General features: G+C 40.4%; 1 protein-coding gene across 4 annotated transcripts in view; it reads right to left on the bottom strand.

Annotated features, from left to right (window-relative positions):
* The window catches only part of PARD3B (par-3 family cell polarity regulator beta), a 394,364-nt gene that overhangs the window by 49,736 nt on the left and 322,946 nt on the right, over positions 1-21,682 (bottom strand). For all 4 annotated transcript variants that reach the window (XM_071561897.1, XM_071561898.1, XM_071561899.1 and 1 more), the window contains one exon: positions 1,169-1,304. In XM_071561897.1, coding sequence (XP_071417998.1) covers positions 1,169-1,304 — 136 coding nt within the window. The remainder of the gene's footprint in view (positions 1-1,168; positions 1,305-21,682) is intronic.

Here is a 21,682-nt window from a genome sequence, read left to right as displayed (position 1 = left end):
AAAGAATTATTTTGCTGAAGATGACACTTTTGGTAATTGAATCAGAGGAATATATACAACAACAGTTTTGGAGTTAATGAACAAATATATATGATAATTTATGTAAAAACACCCCTTTCAACTCTATATCTCTCTGTGATTGCAATAAAGTCTAGCCTTGCTTAGGATTTTTTTGACTACAACCCCAATCATTGTAGATTTCACTTCAGTATTCACACTGATAGTTTGGAGACATTAAACCCAACAATGTCAGTTCAAACTTCAGATGTATAGAGATTCTTGGGATTTTAACATAATTCTGTCTCTTTTTAAACTAAAATTTCAAATTTAGCATAAACTGCATTTTGTCAAAGTTACATTTTTGAATGCTGGCTGATTATAATTACTTCTAAAGAGACAGAGTCCAACTCCGAAACCTGCTCAGGCGGAGCTCTTGAGTACCCAGAGACTGTAGCTGTTGCATTTATTTAACACGTTCAAAAATCTGGCACTGTTGATTTAATTTCTGATTCTACCATGGTTTATAGGCTACTCTTCAACAGAGGGGTAGATAATATGTCTCTGTGTAGTGTGAGTCCTCAATGTAAAACAGGAAATTCAGCATGCCTGTAACAGTTCTACAGTGTTGAATATTTTAAGATCTTTTGCTGGTGAGGAGCAAATTATTACATTTTTCACTCTATAAAAGTTACAGAGGCTGTATCATGGCCAGATTGCTACTGTCCAGTGGGCAGAAAGAAGGGCAGGAGCAGACATGCCTCTCTTTCCTCCCTCTCACTTTGCAGCTAAGCACAGTGAGAGAGTCTGCTCTTCTAACACTGTTGTTAACCCAGAGAATCACCGAATGAACTGCCAGAGCACCACAAATCCTGCTAAAAAGCCCTGATGCTACCACATGTGACAATGTTTGGCAATGATTCTGTATCTTGGGCCTAAAGAGAGGAAACCTGGGCCTAAATCAAATGCAGAGAACAGAGAGTTTAATTTTAGCCAAGTTCTTGTTATTAACGTTTTCTTTGGTGGGCTGGCATTAAGGATTTCTCCATTTGTACGGACTTCCCAAATTCATGTTAAGCTGCTACAGGATTTCTGGAAAACACAAACAAATCGGCCCCTTCTGCTCCCCCTGACCGCTGCAGAAGCACTTTGTGTGACACTGTGGACCTACCCAGCGCTGCTCGTAGTCCGACAGCTGTGCCCGTGCTTCGTCCTCCTCGTAGAAAGGCAGCCCCTCCCTCCTGGCCTGGTGGTACTCCTTCCGCAGCCTCTGGATGCGATCAGCATTCCCACCACCTGTGCAGCCGCTGAGGAAAAAACAGATAAATTAAACAAAACTCCTCTGAACACACATACCTGACAACAGGTAAACACACAGAATTGCCAGACCTGAGACAAATGGATTGTGTTTGATTCTCCTGACTTGCAGAGTGCCCACTGGCCCATATCACCCTTATTTTCACTTTCTTACATTAATAAAGCTGCTAATTGTGAGCTTGATCCCTGTTTTTAAAAAAGGCTGTCCCTGTCCAAAGAACTTAACAATTCCAGTACACGACAAGAGACAACAGATGGATGCAGACAGATGGGGGAGCACAAGAAAACTTTTAACATTCCATTGAGCAGCTATAAATGGCTGTCATATTTTAATAATGATGATGATGATAAGCTGACAAAAAAAATGTTTCCTTTTGCTCCCACACTAGATGTGGAATTTCCTAGTATTACACTTGTTCAAGGTAAAGAATAAACTATTATTAACAGAGAAGCACGGAAAGAAGTTTTATGTCATAAACCCCCAAACTCCATTCTGATTATACAAAGAACTCAAATATCAGCGGTGAAAATACAGGGGAGGCAACAGAGATGGGAAAGCACACTATTAAATCTTGACACTATTTTTTTAAAGTGGCAATTAAACAGTAATCCACTTAGTAATCCACAAAGACTTACTTGTATGCTGAATGCTTGCACTGCAAACTGCCGTGGTAAAGCTGGTGGAGTTGCTTAGTTTACCAAGTTAAACACATGCCTTTCTGTGGGTTTTGACCCTGGTGAGCCTTCTAAAACACTACAGCTGGACTTGTACAACTGTGGAAGCTCGAGCTATAATCTGGAAATATTAAATGAAATCCTGAAAATGGCAAAGAATTTAAAAAACTTTGGTTGTATTTAAAATGAATAAATTAAAAGTTTCCTACAGCTATTTCCAGCCCTGCTGTAGTCAGCACTGGGGTGAATACTGACTGTATGGCTCAGTAGCCTGTATGGGCATTCATGGGGAATTATCATACAATTTGTGTCTGCTCCTAAACTCAAACCATTGTTATTGCAGCACATCATCATATATTCTCTCAATCTACAACCTTTATGCTGCCTCACCAACAGTGGACTGCAGAGATAGAGATTTATTCACAAGCACAGACTCAGTGGAGCATCTTGCTACACTGCACTCCACTATGAGTATGCCAGAATCTAGGGAAGCCTTTCATGGGATTGGCATAGCTAACTGAATTTGGACAGCACATACAAAATACTGGACATAAACCTATCAGTTCAATAATAATTAGTTTCTAGGATCTATCAGCAGTTTAGACTGGTTGGAAATTAATTACCAATGAAAGGAAATTCCATGTAGACTGCAAATGCAACTAAATATGCAGTTAGGATTCAAAATGTTTACTTCCAGCATCAGTATGTTTCCATGAAAAATCAAATTACTTGTCTTTCCTGGATCCTAAGTTATTCATCCACTCTACTCTGTAAAGTCCCAGAGGTTTCAAGCTTCTCTGGCTTACTTACCAAAGTCTTTCAGAGCATACAAAATTTTTCTCATGGTTTGCCAAGACAGTGCAGAAAGCTTGCACAAACTCTGGACTGTTTTAAAAATGTATATTCCCTTTCCCCCTTTATTCCTTCCACAGATAAATGCCTTTGCTCTTTGTATGAATTCTTGTCAAATAGTGGAGACCCATTTCCAGTCTGCAAAACACTGAAACTGAGGTGTAGCTAATGGGGACTATCACTTAGAACAGCAAAGTTTGGTCCACAGCTCATGAGCAGTACAATACCAGTGAAATCCCCTGACTTTGCTTGTGAGTACAGACGAAGCATTTATTAGGGCTGCTAATGTACAGATAAGGCCCAGACTATTGTCCCAGTTGCTTTGCCAACATCGTTGCCCAAAGCAGTGCTAGCTAAGACAGAAACGCTGAAATACAAGCAACAAGGCTAGTTTGATTCCAGTCACTCTGACTCCTTGCAGCTCTGCAAACTGTACAGCACCTGCCACCAGTGGCCGAGTGGCCACATACTCACTTTTTACCTCCAGCTACTTTGTCTGAAGAGGTAATCTGAAAATTCCACATGAGTTGGTTCCCCCCCCTTTTTAAATGAAATCTGAGATGGATATATTGTAAGAGACAGTAACAGCAGCCTGTGCTCCACTGACTGCAGATCTGCTGCAGGTGAACTTCCTTCTGCTCAAACCCACTGAGCCAGCAAGTGGAAGTGGTGCTGCAGAGTTCAAGCTGATTATATTCATTACAAGACAGGGCCTGACATATTACGTGTTGGCAAACCTCTGCCACACTGTATTAAAGTACAAACCCTAACCATGAGAACGAGTAGGAATGTTTGAATGAAAGATAGCAGCACATGGAAAGTTATCCATCTGGATTAGTGTGAAAGCACAAGCAGCTCCGTGAAGGCTGATTTCCTGTGCTTCTCTCCTGTGGGTTCTCTGGTGTCCGATAATGGTTCACACTGCAGCATTTCTCCCCAGCAAGAGCATTCATCTGGGCCTCTCGAGCAGGCTGCTTATTGTCATGAAACTTAGTGTTCCAGTATCTCTTGAACATCAAGGCTCCAGTCAAGTCTGGTCAAAACCGGCCTGCAGGTTTGGAATTTGTTAGAAAGGTGGGGGGAATGGGTTAGAAGAGGGTTGGTCAGTATATCCACTTCACTTTTTCAGGATACAGTTAAAGCTCCACAGCTTTGGTTTTTTCTTTTTTTTCTTTCCTCCACCAGCTTATAGGCACAAATGTAAAAGACATTGACTTTTGAAAGAGCTGTGTTCTAGTTTACCATGAAAGTTTTACCCACTCTTGGGAAAGTGAGATAAATACGATGCCCTGCGCAATGCTCATGGAAACAGTTCTGAATTTCAAGCTGGATCCTGACAATTATGTGAATATATGAACCACATTCAAACTCACCAGATGAATTCAATCAGCACTGTGCAAATATCGCATACATAATCTATTAGTTTACCCCAAAGAAACTGAAGCATTGAATTCAAACAGAATGAAGTCATCAGTAATAAAAAAAAGAAACTGATAAGGCAATATTAAAAAAACCCAAACACAATATTCCAAGATTTGCAGAGAAGATCATACATTGACTGTAAACTATTCTCCCATCTGTCTATAAATACATAATTAAAAAATATTGGTTTGATCAGATAGCAGTTCTCAGACAGGGAAACAGCAGATGAATACCAGTTCAAATGTTTCAGATGCATGACTATTTTTACTGAAAAGGAACCTGAACTTACAGAAGAAATATAAAAACAATACTCCAATCAAAGTCAGTTTATATTAAGGACACTTACTGAAGCTTTTCAGCAAGCCTAGTAAGTACAGCAGACAGGTTTCTTTTACAGTAGCTTTGCATTTAATGCAGTGCTCCCTCCTTGAGGAGATATAAATATTACAGTCCTCATCATATGTACAATTTTGTGCACACTCACTTCCCTGACATGGCTCCACAGCTGTGCTGTATGTTCTTCAGAGAACTAGCCAGCCCCACATACACCATGCCCTCCACCATCATGTGCTCCCAGGATATACATTCCATCTACCCACAGACTTCTCTGCATCGTTCATGACAACACTGTCAGAGAACCGTCCACTCTGCACTCTGTGATGGGTTTCAGAATGATTTCCTAAAATTGTGCTACATGCAAGGAGACTGATTTGGAAACAGCTGATACTTGCAAGTTATAAAATAATGTCTAGGTGGGGGAATAAATCTCTGAGAAACTTCAAAAAGAGTTTAGCGAAGACTCAGGTGCTGATTTCAAACAACAGTAACAAAACCTGTCCAAACCCACAAACCATAGTTCTTAAATAAGCTGCACACACCATAAAGTTCTTTTTTGTGGAGAAAGAAAAAAAACCTGACATGAACATTCAAAAGCGGAAAAGCACATTCCTGTCAGTCATTCTGTAGTTTTCTTAGATACAGTCCTTAAAGCTGCCTTCTTGCCTGGGAGAAAGAAAATAAAAAGCCTGAGTGCTCACTTTAACCCAGGCTGCAGGGGCTGTACAACCAACTACAGAACTGATCACCAGAAATCACTGTCCTGTGGTCTGTGCTGCACCTGTCAGAAGCACCTGCAGGTTCCACCTTGCTCGCTGCAAATGCCAAGAGGCTGCTATGAAACAGCCTCAGGTGACACAGGCAACCCAAGACCAAAATGAAACCAGAATGTGGCACAGACTTAGCTTCAAGGCATCTCTAACATTATGTAAAATACGACTGTGAAATTTTGTCCCATCATTTCTGAAGAGAGAGATAAGCACCATAGCACCAACATTTTGTATCCAATATGACAGGTTATTTTTTTCAAAGAATCAAAACACCATAATCAGTGTTAAATACTTATGCTGCAGGTTTTGCACAATAAAATCTCCCCTCTGTTCTTCTTCTGAGTTGCTAATTAGGACTTCCATCATTCAGGTTAAAATGACAATTTTAAATTAGTGACTTCTTGCTGCAGCTTTCCTAATAATACAAAATTAAAACCAAGTGTTGCACATAGAGAGTCAGATGAACCACTTAAAGTCGTATATAAATATATATTTAAGGAGGCAATAAACACTATAAGCATTTTGTTTCCCATGGTTTTCCTAAATACATTAATATTGCACAGGACTTTTTTGCCAGCCACTTCTTTCACCCAGCTGTCAGCCCCTAAGCAAACAACTGGTGCTTCCAACTTAAAACAAAACAAACATACAAACAAAAAAACAAACCAAAAAAGAAAAAGGAAAAAAAAAAGAAGAAAGAAAAGAAAAATTCTTCTTTTAGAGAACTTTCTCTTAACAAACACATTCAAGACAAAACGTGATTCACAGTCCCTGAAGAATGGACAATCTTCCATTCACAATCTGGTATAAAACAAAACTAATTTTACATACTGAAAGGAACACAGTGGTCTACAAAGATGTACAGTATAAGGGAGTCCAACAGAGCATGTAAGAATATCTTTCACTTAGGATAAAACTTTCATTTTGAAGTTATAACAAATAAATATTTGAATAAGTTACTCTTTCAGTTACAGCCCTTGTCTTTCTACCCTGAAGTATTACATTGCCTGTGAAAATATTTCTGCAACCTTAATACTAAGAGAGAATAAAAAGAATGGTGGGAAGTGATAAAAAGAAAATCAATTATAAGAACATAATTCTACAATATTTCAGCTTTCATCTTTGCCACCACCAGAAAGAAAGAGACAATTTGTTGTTTTCATATGCACTTGAGGAAAGGAATGGTACTGTAAGGAAATACCTTGCTGACACCACTGATATTGCCTTGCAGGTTCTGGAATCACCTTTGATGATCAGTCAAAGCTAGCCTGGGGTTTGGCTACACTTGATTTGGACACCTGTGCCCTGTTCCATTTAGACAGGACTGTCTGAGAAGGTCTCTATAGATGGGGCTGACATGAGAAGCAATGGATGGATGTGTTTTTCTGTATGTCCATAAATACATACAAAGAATCATAAATAAACTGTAGGAAGACTAATGACACCAAAGAAGCTACTTATGCTTATTTGAGTTTATTTGGACCTTTATCTTAAAGTCCCCAAATCTAATCAGCTTTACAATATTTTAAAAAATCATAAATGTGCTTCAGTGGAACATAAGCTGTCACCTTTCAATTCTTTAGGCTAACATAAAAGCAGCACAACCACTTCTGTCCAAAAGGTCAAAGCCTCCTAGGGCAGCACATGACTACCATTTGTCTGGATGTAAATTGAGTCCTATTGACCCTGTAGCATCACTACCGACCTCTTGACATTAGGAGCTTAGTGGAAAGAGAGAAGATCATATTCTCAGGTTCCTACAGACTCATTAGGAAGAAAGAAGGAAAGAGAACTTTGCATGATATGAATTAGCAGTGTCATTAACCTTTTCTTTCCCCAAATAGCCCATAATATGTTTACAGTAGCCTCAAAAGAACCATTTGAAGATTGAGACCAACAGATTTGTATCACTTTCAGTTCTTCCAAACTGTTTATAAAATCTCTCTCAGTGGCTTGACACAAAGCATCCTTTTATGTTTCCCTGCCTTCTCATGACACACACCACCTTTTCCTGTTTGTCATGGCAGATGGCCTAGACATTCAAATGAGCATCATCTTTTCAAACCAGGCGACTTCTCATCTCCATTACTCTCCTTTGTAACTTATAGTTGACCACAGCTGGCCAGAAATAACAGGAGGTATAGCCTAATTTGTTGTTTTATGGAAACAGAATTGGCACACTGACGCTTGACTTCACTGTAAGCAGACACGGTATGCGCTACTCGAACAGAAACAGCTTATTTGCAACCAAGCAGAAAGGAAAGAAAAAAAGGCAGACATTTTCTTGTTTGTAGCTAGATTGTCATCCTTATTTTAAAGAAAGGACATTTTACTCTTTTTTCTCTCCTCAATGTATTGTGCCTCATCAAAGAAGCCAATCACCAGATTTTAACTAATAATAAAAAAAAGATGCCTTTACAGTTCAGGCTGGTTAACGGCAATGTCTGTTTCTGGCATGGGACCAGTTTACTGCTCTCTTGTTGATCTGAGATGTGCACTTGTCTCCGAAGGGCTAGGAAAGCAGGGAGATTAGGGACTCAGCTGCTGACAACAACCAAACTCTCTATAAACAATACACAATGAAGATAATGAAAAACAGATTTTCCTGGTATTTTCAGTAGCCTCTAGACAATGCAACAGTTTCTGGTTTCTTCACTAAAGATGATATCAATTATGCCTTTTATCCATCATGCAGAAGTCACGTGTGAGGCATAATTGAAGGCCTTCTCTCCAAGGTAATTTCATCTGGATTTACACGGCAAAGTACTTAAATTGCCTTTTTTTGGCACTTCGTATTACAACACAGCTTGGGAGGGGGTATTTTACTTTATTGATGTAAAGCAGCTGGCATATTTACAATAGATAGGTCACATCAACACAGAGCAGATTTTCAACCCTCCAAAACCCATTTACAGCAGCTTTAACAATTCAACAAAGCAAACGCTGAATGCTAAACTCTTGTGTAGAAATGGAACTCTATTTCTTAATGGCCATCACACCTGACTCCAACTGGCAGCTCAGCTTTTTCACTCGTAGGCTATTGCTTTCTACAGTAAGTTTATTAAACTTATCGCTAAAGCTGAAATAATAAGTACTTCATGGACTTTCAATGAATTAGCCATTCAAGAGTCCCTCAGGAATTCTCTTTACCACACACAAAGCAAAAGCAGGAGGGAGAGAAGGTGACAATTCTGTGCAGTCTTAATTTCTGTACTCCCTTGTGAGAGACGAATCAAGGATCCAAGAATTTGCACAGTAGCTGCTGCTGCCCATGTTCTAAAACATATTTTGTTGAAAACTACAAAGCCCAGAGTAACTACTCATTTTCTCCCAGAAATTACCTCTCTGAATTTCAAACCAGAGACTGTATCATCCTGCTCTTTGTTACACATATGCCAATCTACACCACTGTCAAAGTGGCAACAACTAATCCTCTGTGTGGTTTGTTTTTTTAATACCTGTCCTACGTAGAAAATTCAACCTCAACTAAAATACTAAAAAAAAGTCTCTGTGCCTGTAATTCTGTGACAGATACAGCTTACATTAAAAAAAAAAAAGAATTCACACCATATGTAAAGCATCAGGGAAAAGCACAGATCTCAGAGCCAAAACACAGCCAACTGTAAAGTTGGCTTTTTTTGGGTGTTTTTAATGAATGGTCACTATGAGGATAACATTAATTCAGCAATAGGACTTTTACGGGAAAAAATACAAATGTAATTTATCTTTTTTAACTGTCAGCTGCATTTCTAAAGCTTTAAAGTCTGTAGCTTCCAGTGGCCTTTTGTCTTTCTGCCATGGCAGGAATATCTTGGACAGCTGTAAGAGCTTTGCAAGCTATCTTTCTCAAAATCCATTAGCTAATTCAAGGAACCTAATTAGAGCTGCCATTTTGATGGAGCATATTGAATGCTCTGTATAAACCAGTAACACCATCAATGTTTATTAAAAATTGCAAGAACCAAAGCTTTCTGTTCCATATAAATATTAATGGACAGATACACAATACTTATTGAAATATAGACGGCATTATGACCACAGAAATACACGCAGGTATACTTATAACCCAGTGTGATGCATTTATTCACAAAGGCTGAAGTACAGAAGCAAAACCTAGGGACAATTTTACACAAACTGTTGAAAATTGACCAGCTTCCATTTACACTATCCTTATGTGCATTAAGGGAAGCAAAGCACACTAAAGATGATTTGTTTCTTGTGTTCTTCCTGAGTAGTGTGCTGACAATTTGGAGTGCATTTTGAGCTTACCTCAAGAATGTGCTCCAGCTGGAACCATTTTATAGCTCCTCTTAAACCAGCCACTCCAATCACTGTACTTTGTAGACATTTACACGTATTCCAGTACTATGCTGTTTAAGGGTATCCAAAGATTCAAACGGAATTTGCACTGTAGAGTTAAACCTCAAATTTTGCTGTAGACAGCAACAAAATCGGTGAAAGGAGCCAGACATCTGGAGCAATGCTTTCCTACTTTCTGCTGCGTAAAAGCCCAACTATAATGAAAAAACAACTCACAAACAACAATACAACACGTGAAATACTGACCATTCTACAACATATCAGAGATCTAATTGGGTTAGGCTGTACAAGCACATGCCTTTGGCTGCAGAAATAAAAAGTTTTCTGGCTACTTCACAGCTTTGTTTTTAACTTGATACTTCATAAATGGAACTGCAGAAAACCTCCTATGTTACCATTTCCATCTGACGTAGACTTTCATAGGCAACTAACAGTGCCTGGATTCTATTTATATGTACAACTAAAACACGTGCATAGGAAAATCATCAGATTTGCTAGAGAAAGATAGCAGATGTTCTTATTAAGCCACTGGCACGTGCAAGGTGAAGCATGTAAACCTTATATGGAAAGCATTTAATGTTCCAACTACAAGCAAAAGAAAAGCAAAGACAACAAATGAAATTATTTCTAACAGCCTTTACTAGCTGAGAGTGCAAGGCACAGCAAAATGGAAGTGCTGTTCTCAAATGACTCTTATAACACATGGGGCTTCTCACAGAGGAGTATAATCCATACGCACTCCTCAGAACATCCCGTCTCCAATATGATGATCTGAAGTTCACTTATTCAAAATATATATGAAAATGACACATGAAACATTTAACAGATGTGCAAGAGAAACAGGCTTAATTGTGTTTTTTACATTGTAATAGTGCAAGGGGCTGAAAATTTTATGACAATCTTACCATGGGGAGAACCCTGAAGGTAAATTCATTTTGGTTCTCCAATAGGGCAGTATTTCCAAACTACAACTGAGATTTGAGCAGTTTCACAGGAACAGACTCAAAAATCAAAACACAGTTACCACTAGCTTCTCTCAGGAATTATATATGGCAAATTTAGTTCGTGGTTATTGCTCAACAAAACCCCTGCCAGATGCTGAAGCGGTAGATGGATTTTTGCAAAGTTCTGCTGCCTTGGAGGCCACCCTGTCCACCCTCCCAGCAGTCCCCCTCCTTGGGCACCTCTCCCCGGTGCAGCTGGGCTCCTCAGAGCACACTGGGTTTGTTCGCACTCCCAGGGACTGGGGAGTGCACATTCCTTCAACTTGCTTTCATCACAAGCTTCGCAGTGACAGAATTAAACACTTTATAAGCCAAACTGCATTTTGGAGAAATATTTCTGAACTCAGGGGTCTAAAGTTAGCAGTGTAACTTCATTGCTTTGTATGATGCAGGCAATGGAAGCTCCTGGACTTCCAAACATGCATTGTTTCTCTAGCTCCTTCATCTTATAACTGCAGCTCCACTGCACCTCTGACGGGAAACTACTCCCACTTTTCCACTTAGAGAAGACAGGTCTAAATTTCAGGTGTTTGAGATTGAAGGTAAGTACTACTCCTTCTTAGTAGTTGAAAAATGTTAAAATGGAAAAAATTAACTACTGTAATCTTCAAACTACATAGAACCATTTCTTGGCATACCTTGCCTGGGAAAGGAAGAGTGAGCCTATCTCTGCATTTGGCTGGGAAGCCTCAGAAGTGCTAAAGCAAGTGTTCTGGTTCAGGCCCATCTCTGTCTCTGTGCAATTATTCTCTTATGGTTTAAACTGCCATGTTTAGAGGCACACCTTACAAATGCTTTCACATCTGTTTTTGTCTTGCTGCCTCAATTCCCGATTCTCATCCTGATGCAAGGTTTTCCCTTCATACCTTTCAGCCAAGGATGCTGATTTCCTCCACCCATTATTGGCTTTCCAGACAAGCAAATCTCTGTCCCACAGGCAGCTTTAGTATAGAAATACCTCCCCTGACGCATGTAGGCCAACACCTCGCCTTCCACCAGTTTTGAGTCCCATCTCCCACTTCACAAAGCAGCCTGCCAGTGAGGATGGGGCAGCCAACAGCACCCAACAGCACTTCTTCCATTCTGTGCTGGTTCAAATGAATGTGCTCACATCTGACACATTAACAGGGCATCAAACTTGCAGTACTGGTAAACCTCTCCCTATTCTGAAGCACCCACATGTCGTACACAACTATAGCCTGACCTAGCACCTCCCTTTATTCTCCCCATCCCTCCAGCTGCTCCAGCCTCTCCTTTGTTCCTGTTTTTGTTCTTTCCCTTCATGGCATTTTTTAGCATTCTGCACTCAAATCAGCTCACCTTTTTCCTCCGTCAAAGGGAGGGTGTAAGGGTATGGGAACACTGATCGTGACACCTCATCCTTCATTCCTGAACAGGAGTCCCTCTGGTCCCTGCAGCCTGGAGAACCTACTACTGAAAAAACATGTATAGGCTCTGGCAGTTCAGGACAAGCACTTTTGGTGAAGTTAGCCAAGTATCTATCATGTGTGTGGGAAGTACTCTAAATCTTATAACTTAGTCATATTGTCACTGATCAAAGGGTGGCAAAAGGCACAGTCTGGTATAAGACTAGGCTGTGTTCCCTTCCAAAATGTACAGACCCCCTTCCAGCGTATGGAAAGACTACGGATTCTTGTTGAAAGAATATATGCTGCTGCTTTTTATTTTTTGCACAGACAAAACAAACCCTTGCCTTCTCCTTCCAGGACCCCCCCAAAACAGCTGTCACCATGTTTCATAAAGATTGAGCTTTCAGCACTTCTACATAGGCATTTTCAACCCAAATGTTTGAAGGTTGGATATTAACAGGTAGAAATGCAGTTTTCCAATGGAAGTAAAGCTAGCAAATCCCCCCACACAACTGGCACAGCCTGGGTTTCTGTGGCTGTCCCCCCTGCCCTCTGGGACTGCATGCTCCCTGATCCATCCCAGGGCTGCGTGTTCCTGAAGGCAGCACAAAGCTGGCTTGCTCCTGGCACCGTGGGGTGAGCTCCCCTTAACAACAACCACAACACCTCTGAGGGTACAGCCTGGTGAGCACACAGAACTCCTGCATGTGCTCCACACTAAGCTGTAGTCAGCTTAATTAGAAACTTAACTGATGAGTGCTACTTCCTTCACTTGTCCATTAAGATAAGTACAGCACATGGACATTTCAACCCATCAAAGAAAACACATTAATTTTGGTTTTCTTAGAGCTGTTAATAAATCTGACACTGTCTGGCAGTTTTCTTCATTTCCTACCATTTGACAGATACTGTGATCACAAGTTGCAGAAGATGTTTTTCCTCTGAAATTATCACTCTGGTAATACAAGCCAGAAGGAAACTTTATCAAGATACCAAGAAGCTGGGTATCAGTTTTATTTTTAACATTATGTGGCTGGTTTGTGAATATCTCAATGTGATAAAAAAATAAATTCCATCCGGTACTATTAAAAATCATATACACACAGAGACACATTACAAATGACTGTATTACAGCAAATAATCACACTGTGTATTTATCAGTAAAAGCCAGTATTCCTCTCATATAATCAGCCTGGCTCTACTTAGACCCCTTTACTGTAAGAGCTGCTGCAACTGTTTTCTTCCTCTTTCTCTCAAATTGACATTTGTACGGAATCAAGAAAAATCTTCCTTAATAATTTTTCATTACTAATGGCTTTTTTTGGTATGTGTATTTGAGAGGAGGGAAGGCAAAGGGCAGGAAAAAGGAGCTTTAAGTGCTCTGCAAATTATCCTCCTGAATCTGGGTCTCATAAATCCTATCAAATGTTATATTTCATCAATAGGCTGGAAAAGCTTTTTTCTCTGCAATGATGAAGCCTGGGTTTAAAATTTATAGTTTCATTTTAGAAATGGACTATAAAAAGAGTCTGACTTGGCTGTCCATCAACTGTAGCTGACATTAGCAAGTTAGGTGTGGACTTCCGAAGTGTTATATGTATTTTTTATTTATTATACATGTACACATATACATATAGAGATATATGAGGAAATGTATATCACTGTGGGTTTGTGCATGCATAAATACACAGCTGGCTTTAAAAAAAATTTTGTTTTAAAAAACCATTTTCTTTCAGTGCAAGAGGATCTGAGATATTCAGCAGATTAGATTGTGAAGTGATAAAAGTGTCCAGACCAGAGTTGGCTCAAAGATCTGCAGCAACACAAGCAAATTGCATTTTGCTGCTCAAATGATCGAGATAAAGTAGTTTAATTTGTTCTCATTCCTGGGGTGGCAAAATGCAATTCAGCAATGGCAGAGCAAGGTTCACAGGGAGGCAGGGAAGATTTCAACAGGCTGTGGGAGAAAAGGGGAGCAGGGCAGGTGAGGACCAAAAGGTTTTAGGCAGGGGAAGACAATTAGCAAAGGACTGATAGACTGGGGACGAGGGGGTGCAGAGCTTCTGCACCTCTCATGCGTGGAAAGGGAGGAAAGAAGACAGCCTTCCCTGTTCCATGCTACTCTACCTCTACTCCCTTTCCACAAACCCTGGAAACAATTCTGACTTCCCAAAGAACTGCTCCTGCTTGCTCTCCTCCACTGCCTATGGTCGGAGAGCACCAAGATTATGGTTCCTATTCCTGTTGCTGCCACCACTGATGGAGCCATGTGGGTGTCACAGCTGTCCTCTAAGAGCCCAAACGCTTCCTCTGGCAGCCACAGCAGCTTCCTCAGATGGAGGAGGAGACAGTCTGTGCATACTGCAGAAACACCCCCTCCAGTCCTCCCTCACCACCAGAGCTGGAGGACTGCAGCCAGTGACCACTACATAGTTCCCCCTAAGCTTAAAAGGAGCCTTAAGGTTAACACTCTACTAGAAGCATTAGGGCTCCCCCAAATCCTCATACTTGTAAAAGGAAAGTACATTTAAAATAAAACCCAGAGAAAGAAAGTGACATAGCTGCAGTTGGAGAAAGTGAAGTTCCATTCTGAATGTAGGGGAGCCCACCTCCCTCCATCTGTTACTAAAAAATGTAATTTTGTAACTCAAAGAATTAATGATGGATTATGTGAAAACAGTAAATCAGATTGTGCTGTTGAGGCATTATATGAACTAAACAGAAGAACAGTTAATCTAAATCGCATGTGGGATGGTTATTATTGTGTGTTGCCATCATTGCTGCTGAGTCTGGCTGTAATATTGGTTTTGGTGGCAACACATAGAAAAACCTGAATGACCTGTTCCTCATTATAAAATGAGGAGAAATCTCACCCTGGGGAACATGGTCAAAGCTGACAAGTGAGTGCTACAGAAAAGGCTGGGCCAGGGGAGTGGTTAATGGTAAAGATATTCGGAGTCAAGACCAAGACTCTGCTGCCTCTATTTGGTAACATGAACAGACAGAAGAACCCATCATCAATGCTTGGGGCACGTGTACACTGTGGCATCAGACCACTCCCGAAATTCCCTGTTGGAGGATGTTTGCCAAGGTTCCTGTCACAAGCCCCCCTGGGGACAGCGGATGGAGGCACCACAGCCGGGTCTCTGCTCACTGTGGCGGGGCTGGCTCTGCCCACTCTGGGCGGCGATGGCACAAGCAAGGGACAATCACCCATTTGGCATTACCCTGCAGGGAAGCAGGTAGGGAAGGTATCACCTATCCACATTTTGCTAACCAAAATACGTTCTCTTTCTAGTGCTAAGATCCCACTGTAAGCATACAAAATACATTGTGCTTACAGCAATCTATGGAAATGAGGGGAGCTGAAACTGCCTGTATTTCCAAAAAAAAGTATTTGTATTAGTGAACTGTCACTTTATCAAACCTTGATCTACAGATGGTGCATCGCTGGAACTCTACATTTTTTACTGAAAGGTGGCATATAGTAGTGCCACATCACATGAGCAAAAGTTACATAAAAAAAAGAGAATCTTGAACTCTTTCAGATTCATACAAGTTAACCTCATTTAACAGTGAAATTCAGGACACTAAATCAATACTGACATGGCAGCATTTTTAAACAGAAATGCACTCATCTCAACCCACAGTATATTTCTAGCACCTTATTTTTTCCCATAGTTTTCCTGTATGTTTCTTCTTGAAGGTTTCAAAATGAGCAAGCAATTCAACTTTCCTTGTAACTCTTGGACTTTTTCAAACCTGAATTAACTCTTTGACACATAAATAACTTTCCGTCAGTCTGCAAAAAGAAGCTCCTGTCACTGTTCAAATCCTTAGTTTTCTCCTTCAAAAATATTTTAATCTGCTTTTCCCTTCCCAACAAAGGATGCTTTCATTTAGTTTTGTTAATCTTTATTCTTTCCTTGCCTCCTTATTTCCTCACTTCTTCCCTGAGATTCTCGCTTTCCATTTTGATTTTGTGTGTCCCTTGAGCTCTTACTAAACCCTGACCTGTTTATAGATAACTCAGAGCTTAAGGGCTAATGTTTTACCTTCTACTCACCCTTCTGTATCAGGCTGCAGTCATCAGTAACTAGAATTCATCATCATCAATGGATTTTCAGTGACATGCACTGTATTTGCTCAGATAATGGCCCGATATATTGCCTTTGAAATGACGGTGTGACCACTACTTAAGGATATTCTCAAGAGTCAGTAATTGGCATTGCTGTGGGACATGTTTGCTTCATGTTTTGAAGGCAGACCTGCAGAAAAGCAAGCTTTGAAGTTCTGGGTTTTTTTGGATGGTACTGTGTTCTTAGAAGGACACAGCAATATTAAGCTAAACACAACACCTTTGATTGGAGCAGGTCACTTGCCAGGTGGTCTGGACCACAGGGGAAGAACTGGCATATGTTGGCTCTGAAAGGTCAGACAAATGCATAAGGGTACAGATCTTTTCAAATTCTGTAGTGAGGGCCAGACTAAACTATGTAGGCTGAAGTGGCCTCACTCCAGATTCTGACAGGTATCTTCCTTACCTGCCTACAGCTTTGAGACAGCCTTCAAATCTTTAAGACTGCCTCAGGAACACCTGCAGACAAAACACCACTGCAACATCCCCATCAGAGATAGAACTCTCCTTGCAATAGGCTCTGCAGAGATGTGTAATGAAAAGACAGTCCCGTTCCTGTACACAGGAGAGCAATGGAAACAGTAAAGGTAGGTGGGGGAGCACCACATAATATGGAAACAATACTGGTCTGCAGGATGTCTGACCGTGGTACTGGGTGTTTTAGGAAAGAGGAAAACGTAACATGCCTACGCAGCCTGCAAAGATGATTTCAGAGCTTGGGAGCCTCAATGCTGTTTAAGGTCACTACAGGCAGAATATGTTTCGGGGTTTTTTTAAATTTAAAAGAACTAAAAACCTGATAGAGCTATGGGACAAACAGGGCCAAGCTGCTTTGGTGTCAGGTAACTGTGAAGAGTATGTACAGAATATACCTGTGAGAATACTGCCTACAAAATTACTGTTTCCAGTGTAGGATAAACATCCCTTCAATTCTCTGGTTCTCAACTTTATAAGCTTGCCAACCAAGCACAGATGTGGACCATATCCTTCAGTCCTGGAGCAGCAGATAGATGGGTATGCTGCATCCAGCCCAGCTCTGTACACCTGTCCCACCTGGAGAGAGGAAGGCAAACTAAGCCACCAGGATTTGGGAGGAGGAAAGATCACTTCTATCTGCTATATTTTTTTTCTGCAATGGCCAATGTTTAAAACCCCATAGATGTGCCCTATCACTATCTTAAGCACACTGACCATAAGATTTTTCCATTGCTTATTTTTCTGCATTCAAGTATATCCTCTATTAATGCACAGAATTACCCTTCCCCCCCTGCCATCTAATTCACTGCTCCCCATGGGATAGCCATTAAAAGTGATTCATGAATGTGCTACATTTACAGGCAAAAGTGGGAACAGAGAAACCCCCTCCCCATCATGTCACTCTCCAGGAAGGACTTTAAGACACATTGAACAAAGAACCCTCAAATCTTCTGCAAGTAACTTAATCAGAATGTGATTTCCAGTCTATACCTCTTGCTTCATTACAGAAGATATGGTCCTTAAAATAGGCAATTCACTTTGACCAGTAATGTCTAAGGCTTTAGCTTTTGGCTTTGTTTTTCTTTAGATTCCACACTGCACCAGGCGGCTTCCCTCTCTCCCTCCAGTCCTGCCCCCAGCCCCAGCTGCAGCACTGAAGACACCTAAAGGATTCAGGCAGCTGCAGAAAATGTCAGACCCCAGCACTTGGGCCTCATCTGCGTTTCACTCCTTTCACTCCCAAACATACATCTGGATTTGCCAAAGTCATGCTTATCAGATAGATCAGCAGATAGTCTCCTATCTGTGATGCAGAATTAGGTCAGAAGAGCATTTTGCCAGCTTGTGTTTTGCTGTTTAATCCTACATAAGTAGTTGTGGAGACAGCAATAAAAGATAAATTATCACACTAACCAAATTCATCACCCCCTAATCCTGGTCAATTTTCCGACCTTGGGAGGAAAATGAAGTAAAAATCACACATTACTACTATTTAACTGCATATTCCAATAGCATAAATTTCTGAGAATACAAGTGAGGCCAGGAGGCAAGTTTATTTTATGAAAATATATCATGTTTGAAGGCAAATTAAATGTTATAAAGTCTAAAGAATAGTAGCTCTCAACTTTTAAACTGTCTCCTTCTGTGATGCCATAGCTAAGTCTTCCAGCCAGCCTCACCAGATGGTCACTGTGGCCACCACCAGAACAGCAGTGTGGAAACAAGTGCCCTACAGCCCTGCCTCAGCATCTGGGCTGGAATACACTCTGAGGCAGCAGTTCTGTACTCAGAGTTCAGAGATATTCCCAGTGCACTTGCTTTAGAATTTTTGAAATTTGTGAGGAGATTAAAGCCAAACGTTGGGTCCAGTAGAGCTCAAGGAAAATAACAGAATGTTGGGTATTAGCTTTTAAATGTTAATCATCATTATTCACACTAAAACCTCATTACACTAAAAACAACCGTTCCCCACACCAGCAGACAGTAGGAAGATCTGCTCAAAAACAGTATACATATATAAAAAAAGCAATTTTCTTTTAAGCAGTGGGTAAGTTCAGCTGCAGAGGATTCCAGCAGCTACATACAATTTTTATTTCATGAAACTGTACAACCATTGCTCCTCTTACATACAACTGTGCAAATTGGTCTGTTAGTGATGCCTTTGCAAAGAGGGTTTGACAACAATAGAGAGTCCCCAGCCTGCTAAATAAGAAGTGACAACTCCATTTGAAAGCTGTCTCTGGATGTGTTTTATGTGCAGAAATTATCTGTGACAGTTCAGATCAAAATAGAGTTTTCATTTCATGTGGGAGGTAAATGGACGATAGAATAGGTTACTTTAAATGCTGCAGTCTAGTCCAATTAATGTTTCAGACTTTTCCATATTCTGTGCTCTAAACTTCAGGGTAAAAAAAAAAAGGTAAAACTCATTTTGTCAATCGCATGATGCAAAGAACAGACCAAAAGGTAATAAAAGTGGTTAACAAAAACAGTCATGCAGAAATAAGGCAGAAAAGATCAAGTTACAGTAACCTGGCTGTGAAACTAATAAGTATAAAACAGAAAAGAAAATATCACTTCATTCTTTCAGGGAGAACCAGGCAGGTGGATCAATTCTGATTTCCCATCTCAATCAACAGAAATTTTGCCACTTACTTTGGTGGAAACAGAACTTGCAGATCAGTCTTCTTTCTGAGCAGCAGACACAAATCCACATACTATCATTTGCTTTTCAGATTGTGAAACATAAATTTACAATTTCTAGCTTATGTAACTATACAAATGACACAATTTGTACTTGAAAAAAATGTCAGATCCAAACTGTTCACATTTGTTACCTGTAAATCAATCAGTTGTTTCCTGGCCCATTTTAAAGAAACATGTTTTCTTAAAGGTCTGGAACCACTGCTGTGACACTCAAACACAACAGTGGCTCTGATGGGAGCTGTCCTGATACTGTGCCTGCAGCTTTCTAACTACCTTTTTCAAAGTCAGTGTGGAAACCAGTAGTTCATACATGGCATTTTAAATATAAGTACAAAGTGCTGTTAGCAGAAAAGGTATGGATCCACGAGTGAGTGATCTCATCCCAATCAAGGGCCCACAGGCCTTATATAATCTATTTTGTTTATGCCATGCTTTAAACAATACATGTTTTGATCTTTTCTGAGAAACAGCATTTTTCTTGTCATGAGTTTCAATTTCCACCCACTTGGAAGAGCAGGTGTCTTTGTGTACCATTGCTCAACACTGAGAATAAAGAAAACATTTAAAAAACATGTTAAAATTCCTTTCTTCAAGTCAAGGGACATTAATTTAAGGTTCCACAGGCATTACAGAGGAACAGACAACTATAAATGCACTGAGCTAGTAGAAACATTGGGAGAAATAATTCAGAAGATGTGAGACCTCAGTACCTCTACTGGCCAAAGACTCAACACTGGTAATCTTATTCCTTGGAGGCAAGTTTTAACACAAAAGAGAAATTAACATCTATCTATGCAGTAGGGTCTTGAAAAGAAAAACAACAGAACAATGAAGCTGCTCAGACATCTGGTATATTTGCCACAGCTAATAGTAATGAGATAGCAGGCAGAGTGCAGAAGAGGTATGAAAGAATACTGTTATTTTAGAAGTCACACAGACAAAAATACCAGTACTCAGACTAATGAGTCTAAATTTTGGGAGGAATTCTCAAGCACTTATCATGTTTAGATTGACGATCTACTTGTAGCAGCATTCAAAGAAAGAGAATGAGACTTCTGCCTATTCAGTTTTTGGAGCCACGACATGTCACTAAGTGCAAGAGACTTTTCAAGCTCTGTAATAAGGAGGTCAAAGCATCACCCCTGATGCAGACAGTGGTATTTACAGAGAAAAGGAGGAAAAGATCAATCCCTTCCCCCAGTCCCCTTTATTCTCCCTCTCTGAAGCAGCTGCTGGTTAAACATTGCCATTGTATACTGAGGCACAAAATAATTGCCTCTTGGTTTGTTTGGGGTATTTTAGTTTGGGTGTGGTTTTTTTTTTTTTCAAATCAGGGACAGCAGAAGATGTTAAAGGAAAACAACAATACCTTACTCAGGTGAAGGACTACAGACTACTTGTCATTTGTGCACTACCAATCAATAACAATTAAGAACAGGTTTATTGCTCTGATGCTGTTCCCAACCCTTCTCCACCACCTCACACCCTCTTGCCATGTTCTGGAAGTACCTGCTGCCATGGAAAGCAGGGACTGCAGCCACAGAGGGCCTCCTCTGTCATTAACCAAGAGCAGAGCAGAGGCAGTCCAAGTCCCCCGGTTTGCAGCACACTTACAGCCCACAAGTGCTCAATTAAAGCAATCCTTTCAGACAGTTATTGAGCATTATGGTGACTCGGGCATAGAAAATACCTGCCCTCTCCCCACCTTACCACAAGACCAACCACTCTTCGAATGTGCTTCCATCCCTCTGAAGCTGCACTGCTGCTGCTTGTTCTTCAATTGCCAGGCCACGCACACTTGCACTAGAAACATGTTCCATGCTTAAACTTACATGCCAGTCTCAAGATAATTGTTTTACATGCATTTATGTAAATACCATAATGATCATTTACAGTTTACTCCCATTTAACGAGGTAATAACCGTATCCAGGACTAAGTAGGCATCTAAGCCTAAGGGCAGAAGTGTTTATAACAGATAAACTCCACAGCTGAAGGACATGTTCTAGCTAGTACTGGTTTGAGAAGAAATGCCCCTAAGATACTATTATGCTGGAAAATTTTATTTAAGATTAAAATTAAGTAATTGAACGAATTAAACCATAAATATAGGTCAAAGACTGAATGATAAGATGTTATTTGAAATTTTAAAACACTAGCTGTCTCTTTCTTCTCTCTCCTTACTGCTTCCAAGTCACTGGAGGGAAGGGGCTCACAACCTTCCAGAGTGCATGTTAACAGAGGACTGTGACACTGCAAAACTGGCATACTGACCTACTGGTACATAAACAGGAGAAACT

The sequence above is a fragment of the Pithys albifrons genome, chromosome 8 (assembly GCF_047495875.1).
Source record: "Pithys albifrons albifrons isolate INPA30051 chromosome 8, PitAlb_v1, whole genome shotgun sequence".
NCBI classification, from domain to species: domain Eukaryota; kingdom Metazoa; phylum Chordata; class Aves; order Passeriformes; family Thamnophilidae; genus Pithys; species Pithys albifrons.
This window is presented reverse-complemented; position numbering and strand designations above follow the sequence as displayed.